Raw genomic sequence first — 10,591 nt, 5'->3', positions numbered from 1 at the left:
GGAAGAAAATAGCCCAGTTTGCAGAGGAGACAGACACAGACACATTTCATTAAACTGTGACAGATTTTATTCCAGCAGAGAACTTGATAACGACAATCTTCTGTTTCACCGACACACATTCCCAAACAGCCCTGTGGATTTCACTGCAGGAAACAGAATTGTACACACACACCCTCTCTGCTGCGTGTTGGAAGTAATGTCAGGGCAAAGCGGTGCCAACACAAGCGTGCGTTGAAACGGGGCTGCGTGTGCCTTTAAATTCCCTGACCCACTTTTCACAGCTGGGTCTGGCTAGCAGGGAGCGCTCGTGCACGCTGCCTTGAATAATTGGGACTGCAAGGTGAATGTGAGGAGAATAGTTAAGGACGGGAGCTTCCCCCCGCCTGCCAGTGTGCTTGTTTCAATCAGCTGTACACCAGCAAGGCTCACACCAGCACAGTCCTCGAGCTGTTGGCGGTCATTGTGTTTGAGGGTATAAAAATTGACAGGAAAGGCAGACAGCTGTTTGATGGAAGAAATAAAATTGCGCAGATGCCTGAAAATTATATGGCAGGGGTGTGCAAGTGCCACATTGAGAAGCTTTTACGAGATTATGTTGTCAAAGCTGAGCATTTTCCAAGAAGACAGCAGAGTAGGAAGCAGCATACTGCATCTCCCCATGTGAAAATGCCCAAAGGGTGCCTGCTGTAAATTGTATGTCTACCCATCCCCCCACTTCATTTTGTCATTCTCTCCCTTGATCCTATTCTTTTTTTTTTACCCTCTTTTTTTTCTACTTCACCATCTCCCCCCCTCTCCCTTGGAGCGATCCATCATGCAAATACCTCACAGAGACAGGAGCAGAGAAATGGGGAGACTGTGAATATAAAAAGAGAGATACCCGTATGACCAGGACAGTAAAGAGAGAGATGCGAGACAGGGCGACACCAGCAGCATCTCCGCCCGCTTTTCTACAGCTGGAAGATAAATCCCATCTCTGCCGCTTTGGGACACAACTGCAGCATCACACAAATAGGGAGACCTGTCACACCAGTGGAGCCTGCTCATTCATTCACATGACAGGCAATTCAGCTATACAGCATCACTTATTAAACAGAGCAAGAAGTGGGGGTTGATGCTTCCTCTTAACTCCATGACACTGTGTGTCTTCACCCACCTTACTAGACCTGCTGCAAGCTGTATAAACATGACATGCTGGATTATTTCTCTACAATTACAACCATAACCAGCAGATGTAACATCACAGTATTCTAAGTAAATAAAAGAGAAGAAAAAGGAGTTACCCCCAAACTGAATTTCCATCTGAATTGGGAGCTTTGGATATTTGTTTAATATTTCATTCCTCTGCAGTATTGATTAAAACCAAACCTCTGGAAACAACTGGCTTTTTACATCACTTTATAAATTCTACATGTACATGTAGCTTTATGTGCGTTTGGTGTTGGTATGTGAGAGCGTGCATGTCCATATCTGCTTTGCATCTCCTGGGAAATCCCATTTATTTCACTACGCTGAGTCCATTCTATATCTTTTTATAACTCTTGCTCTTTAAGCAGAAAAAGATGTCGGAGTGTACAAGATCACACAGACTTTGTAGACAACTCTGAGTACTATTACTACTACAACTGCTCTAACAAGCCGGGACTGGAGGAGAACACCCAGAGCAGTTTTTACCGTACGAGTAGGAAGTGCTTTTTAGCATCTGAAGCTGTTTACCAGTTTACAATTTCAAGAGGCCAGACTAATAATTGTTGGTAGATTACAAACTGAACAATAACAGTTAGTATCCACCGTGTACTGCGCCGTGGCTGAGGAAATCCCTTTAATGATTTGATTGAGTGTAAATACTGTCATAAAAGAAATATATGATCAAAAGTAAAGTACCTTTTTTAAAATTCTATATTATCTCATATTGGATTGCCAGTGCCTTCATAGTTAAGTCCAGAAGCATTCACACTGTATGCCATTTTGGTTTTATGGAAAATTTCATGTCCAAAATCATCTGCTCCCTTTTACAGTAGCAAAAGCTTTTATTTGCCCTTATAGCACTCAAAAGGTTCATATATATTTCCATTCAAGCTTTTTGCACATTTCCATCGGTATTATGGATCACACCACTCCTGCTACAATCTCCAGGTGGAAGGCTTCCTTGCCATCTCCCATTTTTTTTGGAGGAATACTGGTTGATGGCAAGGGGGTTATCCTTTTTCCTCAAAATGCTCTTTACTTTGACAAGGTTATCCAGTGACTGTCAGGTTGGTGTTCTTGGTGATGCAAGTTTATTTTTTTTCAACAAACAAAAGTCTCACTCCAGTTCAAACAACTTAATTTGAATGACCCTAACCCTTCCATATGCAGGTTAGCTTTTGCAGACAGCCTGTCTTATCCCTCTATCTGTCTTACCTGTCTTGAAGAAGTGTACTTGGACCAGCATCTAAAGGCAGGTGTCTGTTTTCCTTAGAAAAAGTGACTATGTCAAGAGTCTGAGGGAAAATCACAGGAAGTCTGCAAGAAAGAAAGTGATCTTTGGAGGAGTCAGACCTTCCTACAAGAAAGCGGTCTGAAAGATTGTGCCGAAGTGGTCGAAAACAGCAACATATTGGAGTGACCCATCCACGATCCAGACGTGAATCCCATTAATAATGTATGGATGGAACTAAAGACCACTGTAATGGCAATGAAGTCATTGAACAACCCAGAGATCATTGCAGAGGAGTGGTCCAAATTCCCAGAGAAGCTTGTTATCAAGGTTGGATTGCTCTGACTGCGAATAAAGACTTAAAGAGAAACGGTGTGGATATTTTTGGGCATGGCGTTGGGGAATAATTAAAATGCATATCCTGCACATGTCAAACTATATGTTGCACATTGTTTGTCCTGTTATTGATTGATTTCCGTGCATATGTTTGTTGTGTACAGGCATGTCTAACACTGACATCACCAGTCGGATTCCACAAAAATATTCAGACCTCACATTATGAGAAATATCAACAGTCATGCAGCGTGGTGCACAGAGCGACAGGGTTCTCAATATCTGTAATGTGATGGCTTTATTCTAGTTTAAAACTCAGCCAACCAGTTTCATTCATACTGGTGACAAAAACAAATGGGGCATAAAAGGGACAGCCGCTTTAATTTCATAATAAAATGTCTTGTTTTATCCACAAATTACAAATTGAACTTTTTTTTTATCTTGAAAGATTAAAAATCTAAATTATTTAAACTTTGAGGTTCAATATAGATGGAAAGTTGTACTTTCTATTTGGAGCAACAAAAATATCTTAAAGATGATAACATGCCCTCTGCCTTTTACACGTGGTCATATCAAGTTAACCAACAACCTGTTCTCCTTTTCGGAGAGACTGAACCCATTAGAAAAACTAAAAAACTAAATGCTGGTTAGACTTTTCAGAAATCCAAATGATATTAGACATGATTAGTGTTTGTGTATCTTCAACATTCTCAGATCATAACACTATTAGCAGAGATGCGTACAGAGCATACATGTTGTTTATGTAATGTTTTGTAGCTCAGCTTCTCTGTAAGAATACCAAACACAGAACCATGCCTACATATCAGATGGTAAACACTGCTGATCTGCGAAGACAATACTACGACGACTACCAGAGGGATTAACTGTGGGCTTTAGAATTAATAGCACTATTTACTTGGGTCACAAAGCCATATCTCTGCAGGACTGTTTGTGCATGAGCTACTTGTTTTTAAGATTGGTTTTCTTTGTTTTGATTGGTCATTTCTGAGCAAACCCAGAGGAGCGAGATTGGTCTCATACTTGGCTACAGCATACACACTGCAGCTTAGTGTCTGTTCAGGCAGTGGAAGCCTATTTAGGCAACATGGGGGGGGGGGTCCTGATGGGGGTTCTGTCCTTTTACTGCGGGTGGAGGGGGGCATTCAGATAATTCTCCGCTATACGCCATCTGCTTCGAGTGACAAAGTATATAAAGCACAGACTACGTGTTCAGCGTGTCATCACAAGTGTAGAAATAACAGAAATATAAAACAGTAAAGATAGAGTTAAACAAAAAGATTTCCCCCATACATAAAGAATTATTTAATCCAAAGACAAAACATCTATTCTCTCATATTGATACGGCCATGACATGTTAAAGCGGCTTGAATCCTCTGGTTTAATTTGTTTGGTAAATGTGATCAGGGAAGGGAGAAATGGTCCTAATTGTCAAATTAACGACACAAACTATTTGTTGCCATGGAGATTGACCTGACTGCATGACAGGTAATGTAAGGACATGGAGGAAAACAGAGGCAAACATGGCAGCAGACACAAATAGGTGTGCAAGGCAGACTCAAAGTAAAAGTAGTAAGAGCCACGTGAACCAATTAGAGTCTGTATTATGTGCTGCAATCAGAGTTCTTCCTTCATTACCTCTTGTTTTGGTAACTGTAATCCTCTCCATGTTGGTCCTGATCAGTCGTCCCTTTGTCTCCTGCAACTGTACAAAATGATGGAACGGTGTGATCCCATCACACCTGTACTGGCCTCACTATTCTGATTCAAATCCAATTCAAGATTCAGTTTAAAATGTTATTACTGGGTCTAAACGTCACCGTGCCATCCTTCTTGTCATCCTTCTGCCTGACCGGGTCAACAAATAAACTGCTGCTGGACGTTCCAAGATCCAGGCTCAAAAGCAGAGGTCACCTCTGCATCCTCTTCCATGGATCCTCTTTTTTGGATCCTTTTCTATGGTGGCACCTAAATTGGGGAACGACCTTCTCGTTGCTTTTTTGCTTTCAGTCCTGGCAGAGCAGAATATCTTTACCTCGAAAGCATTTCATTTGAGTTTTATTTAAACATGCTTTACTGTTCATTGTGGTTCACATTTTTTGGCAAGCTTAGTGAGGCTTCATTGTATATTTGAATATCGTGTACAGCACTTTGATAAACTAAGATTACCTTTACGTGTAACCTAGCAATATACTCTGACTTTACCATACTTATGCTATTAAAACACATAAAAAAAGGAAAAGCTTCAATAGTCTTTAGCACTGCTCTGCTGGATGGATGCAACACCAGTCCTCGGAATAATATTCTGATGAAAGAGTTAAGAGTACTGTAGCATGTCAGCACAAAGTCTCACGGGGGCATTCATTTTAGATCTGGTGACTGTAAAGGCCACTGTATAAGATTAAATTCAGTGGATACTGCGTAAGATTAACGTCAGTTTCATACTCTGGATGTAGGAACTCATCCTGAGAGACACCAATCCCATCAGAGCAGAAATGTCTCGTCACACAGTGGGATGAAAGGAAGCGGTTTGTCCCTGGTCTGTTGATCCATCTTGTTAAACCAGCCCGCGAACTCGGCCCTGATGTCATGTGCAAGTGCACACACAGAGCAAAAATGAATCCGAATGAGATAACGAGGAATAAGAGGCCACTCGTCCTCAAAAAAAAAAAAAAAATTGTAATCAGTTCCTCGATCTGCTTATTCCCCGGCAGTTTAGTTTTATTCGTTTTATTCGAAAGCAGGTATGTCGAGCACTGTGTGTATGACGCTTATTATGTAGATGAGAAATCACAGGGATTTTTCTGTGTGGGGAGATTCCAAAGGTCTTAATCCCTTTGGAACTAATTAGTGACAGTTAAGAGAGGCTTTCATCATGACATGTGAGCACAGTCAGATGCACATAACCCTGAACCTCATCCTGGGCTTAACCACCACCTACTGACTTAACCGCGCATCGTATGAATAACCAGCTGAGGTGGGATTGAGCATGTTGGATCAAAACCTTTGAAACAAAACTACAAAGGGGCTGAAACTTTGCCATCACCATTTTTCTCCCTGCATTTCTCACCTTCTCAGGCAACATGTTTTCCTGAATGTCCGTAAACAAACACATATCTACAGGCCAATTCCCCTCCCTCCACATCCTACATCAGCAGAATTGCTAAACAGCTGGTTGCCATGGTTGCAGTTTGCTGTGCACCGATCATTGGTTATTTTACTGAGGGTCCAGATAGGGGGGCTAAGCCAGCACAGCCTGATAAACGATGTGAGCAGAGATTAGCATAGATTCAGTCAGGAACAGTGAAGTCTAAAACATATATCACTGGGTTAGCCGATATTACATCCTCCTGGTTTTATTTGCGTCTCTTTTTGTCCGATTTGTCATATGTTGTTGTAGATGTCACTGGAAGATATAACTGCCTTTACATTTCTATAAACTCCCTTCTCAAAAGCATTGACAGATGAGTTAAACTGATTACCTGATAAATCTGTGTTAATTTTTGGCATCACTTTTGATTTAGAAATCAGTAATCTGGGGACTGCTTGAATAATTTTGCACTCAGCTGTCTGAACCTACTTGTCAGCAAAACCAGTTCAAAAGGATATTGGACCCCCTTAAACCTTTAGAATAAATGTTTCATATCCCCCCCAAAATGTTTGGGGTGATGCTTTATGCTTTTAAAGTAGTGGCATTGCATACCTAAACCAAGTGGTAGGGGTGGCTTAGCCAGGTTTACTTTCAAGTAATTTTAATAAGATACAGCACAGTCACTGAAAAATGAGCTCTACCTAACGCGAGAGCAAGATATTATAGAGTTAAGGAGACTGACTCTTGATTCTTGCGGAATCAAAGATTTTAGATTCGAGCAGAGGTCTCCCTCTGCTGGTAGTACAATATACTTGTAATCCATTTATTATGAACAGCAGGCGATTTGTCCTGGCGGCCCTTACTGGTTTTGCCAACAAATACACTATTTTTCTCGAGGACTTGTGTTTCTGAAATTCAATGGATATTTAACAGTTCCACCTGTGGTTTAAAAAAAAATATATGTATATAAATATTTCATCAAATAATCCTTAAAAGTCCAGCTGGTTCGATTGGTGGAAAAAAAGACAGTTTCACTCAGCTGAAAACAGATGTTTTTTTTAAGATTATTGGTTAGGCAATGATGGACAAGGCCCATCATTAATTCATCTGTTTTGGACGTCTCAACTTTGGTTCTTTCTATTACTTTTACCATTTTGTCCCATGGCCACTAGATGGCAGCATAACACCTGTTACCTTATATATATCCCAAACAGTGTCGTTTCACTTTGCCCCATTTAAAGCTCTGAGTCTGCATAATGCAGCATATCCTCAGTGAGGCTGAAGCGAACTTGGCTCTTGTTTTCCCAAACATACAGTAAGTCATTAACTCCTGCACTTTTATCGCCCATGACTTATGTGAGGTTTATGAAGCGCAGCATTTAATTCAAGCGTATCAAAAGTTTATTTTGCACATCAATTGAATTATTTTATTCACCACACACAAAAAGTTTAATCACTGTCGCTGACTTGATTGTGGCATGTGTCGCCACTACCTGCACGTGGGAGGGGCCCCTTGTCCCGATCGGTCTAGGGATCATTCCAGCGGGTCCCTCGGGTTCCTGCCGCTGATCCCTCTCAGCTGACGTCAGGAGAAATGGCGGACCAGGATGGCAGCGACACATCTCCTCCGGAGTCCCAAGGTGAGCTTCTGCCGGCAGTAAACCTGACTTTGACAACCTTTTCAAGTGAAAGAACTTTAGAAGTGTGACAGACTGGTCAGCGGAGGGGCCGCGGTTGGTTTTTGTCGTTTTATTATTTTTTTTGTAAACATTGACACTGAATTACAGCGGCTCGAGAGCTCGGAGCCGGTCGGTCACGGGAGTGGGATTAACTATCAACTAACTCACCCAACCGGTTGCCTTACGTTTGTTAAACACGACCTGTTCTTTAAACTACTCAATGTTTTTAGTTTTACCTTTGTTGAGGTAGTTGGGAGAAATTGTGAGCTGCTCCGTCACTGGCAGACACCTGTTGCTGACATTTTCTCCACTGGTCTGAATGACTGCAGATGACTTGACAGGTGGATTAAATAAAGAGGCCAGTTTTTGTTATGGCAGGAGCTAGACGTGTGACATGTCTTCAGGCTAGGAGTTTGTTCTCTGACTTTAAATGTAAAAGAAATACTACGTTGGTCTGTTTTGGTTGGCTTTTTAATACTGAAAGGTTTCCTATGGGGAGGTTAAAAGAAAAAAAAAAAGAAGGCTAATTTATGACGTCGTTTTGTCTTTTTCTTTTAAAAAAAACCGCTCGGATTGGAAAGGGCCACTCCTGGAAGTACTTACTGGGTTTGTTAGACGTTATTTAAAGTGGATAAGATGAACTCTGTCTGTTTTAAGACTGTGTAGAATATATGATGAAATCTTAAAATGACATTAAACTGTGTGCCTCCGTCAATATATATCAACGACGCAAACATACAGTGAATTAATTGCTGTCATAAAAAATTTAATTTTTTTTTTATATTTTTTTTTAATTTTTTTTTTAAAAATGGGTTCAGCTCTAGCCACGCCCCCAATTTACCAAAGAAACGGCAGGTGTTTTCTATCTACTGTAATTAGCAAAGCACCTGCTGTGACGTCATGACCGGGATGTGTCCTCTGTAGTCCCAAATTACTTGAGCTCAAGTAATTTCGCTGTATAAATGGGACTAATTTACTCATATTTTCTTGTCGAAGATGGCAAAGTGGTCTCACATAACCATTAGCTGCTGTGCTATTAAACTAATTAGCACAGGTTTGAGAAGTATTGGCCTACTTTAGATTTTCCTCTGGAAATGGACAGGAGCAAAAATGGCAGTGAAACGCAAAAATTGTGCCCAGGTAGGGCCATAGTAAAGGTGTATTGGCTTGAGAGGTCTCAACTGACCTTTTGATGTTAAGAAACACTTGTAAGCCGGTGTTTCAACACCGGTGTAAAGGCCCGGCGGGGAGGATAATGATGCTCCCAATCAGAAACGGCTTGCTTTTACTTAAGCTTAAAACTCTCACTGTAAAAGACAATAATGAGCTTGCTGCTGCTCATGTTGAGGAGGAGACGCAACGCTCTCACGTAGACTAGGAATCCAAAATGTATGCCCTCAGTTGCAACTCTTACCCACTGTAGTGAAAGTGCCGTTGACCATTAATATTCTCTTAAAATGAAAAATATCCTGTATCGTGACACAAGCCACAAAGCTGAGAGTCGGGGATTTTGAAGGGCACCGCTAATTAAAAAGTTTAAATGATAACATTTATCATCCAACTAGCAAAAAAAAAAAAAAAAAGTGCATAAATTAACCTTTCACTTTAACCTTCTGCAGTCTACTGCGGGACACAAGACGGCTCATTTCAAGCATGTATAAGCAACTTCCATCAAAATTATTTCCGTGCTGTTGTGGGTAAACGATTGCACAGCCGTAATTCGGTCCTACAAATGTGGTCACTATATTTTGATATTTTTGCAGTTGCCTCACAATGTGCCTGCACAAACACACGTTACTTTCTCATTGTGGCATCTGTCTTGTTAGTGGTCACAGTCAACTGTCCACGCATGCAGCAGTGGTTTCCCCCTCTGATCCTGTCGTCCACATCGTATGAACAGGGGGATTTTCTCATGTGAACGTCTGCCTGTAGAAACAATTATCATAACTGTTACTTAACTTCAGCTGTATAACTCAGGACAATTTGTAATAGAGCAACTGCCTTTTCATATCACGATGTGCCAAACCTGACACCACAACCTGAGGATATCAACCCAGGAAGTGGCTTGTATCTTGTTCTTGTAAACTAAATACAAGGACAAATGCCAAGGGGACAGTTATGTTGTGTTGTTGTGAACATCTAGAAATATTCTTAAATTTTGCTTCTTGAGCTTGAATTTGAAAACAAGCCTCTCATACTTTGTTGAAAATTGCAATCCCTGTTTGTGTCCATGTCAGATACTCACTAGGTGTGAGAAAGGCGTGTAGTACGAACTGATGAGGTTAAAGTCCAAGTGTAGGGTTACAGCAAGGCTCTGTCCTGCAGGCACAAAGATCAGATTGCCCGTCCATGAATGTGAGGCTTGTGCAGCATGTGCTCTCCCTCAGGAGATGAGGCAGCAGGTGCTTAGGTTTTCCCCTGAATTCCTTCATATGTTATCTCCAAAATAAGTTGTGATTATTGTATATATTTAAATACATTATGATAAATACCCAGTATGTTGAACTACTATTCACTTTGCAAAAAAATTACAGTAAGAAGACTTGTAGATCAGAGCCAAGATAGTTGGCTTGGTTGTTTCTTTAAAAGTTGTGTTGCTTTTCTTGCATGGTGTCTGAATGTCACAAGGTCTTAATCTGTTATGCTGCTTATTTAGTCTCTGCATTAGTTTTTGAAGATATGAGATAGCCATGTACGGACATAAACCTCTAGTAAAGCTTGCTTAGGCTGGTTTTTGCACTGTTATTTTATATTCTCCTGCTGCAGTAATGTGGCCTTCAGTTACTGTATTTACTTACTTTGTCTGCCTCATTTCCATGACATCTGCAACAGAGTATTTTCAGTGTATTTTTTTTTATACTTATGAAGAGCGGGCTCTGAATTGAAAGATTGGCAGTTTCGTCATACAACCATGATAAGTCAAAAAGCTGATGGCTCTTTAAGTGGAGGATGGGGGCAGGACCATATACCATGTGCTCTCTGAACACACCCCTTCCACGCAGACAGATCCAGTACTGCATTGTTTGATTTAGTGTGTTCCTGTGAGTGAAA

General features: G+C 40.9%; 1 protein-coding gene across 1 annotated transcript in view; it reads left to right on the top strand.

Annotated features, from left to right (window-relative positions):
* The first annotated feature begins 7,285 nt into the window (after positions 1-7,285).
* The window catches only part of map7b (microtubule-associated protein 7b), a 28,408-nt gene continuing 25,102 nt past the window's right edge, over positions 7,286-10,591 (top strand). Inside the window, exon 1 of the mRNA XM_075458629.1 lies at positions 7,286-7,501. Within this exon, the coding sequence (XP_075314744.1) occupies positions 7,456-7,501 (46 nt within the window). The 5' untranslated portion in view covers positions 7,286-7,455. The remainder of the gene's footprint in view (positions 7,502-10,591) is intronic.

The sequence above is a fragment of the Odontesthes bonariensis genome, chromosome 24 (genome assembly GCF_027942865.1).
Source record: "Odontesthes bonariensis isolate fOdoBon6 chromosome 24, fOdoBon6.hap1, whole genome shotgun sequence".
Lineage (NCBI taxonomy): Eukaryota > Metazoa > Chordata > Actinopteri > Atheriniformes > Atherinopsidae > Odontesthes > Odontesthes bonariensis.
Note: the sequence above shows the minus strand (reverse complement) of the source record. Positions and strands in the feature narration are given on the sequence as shown.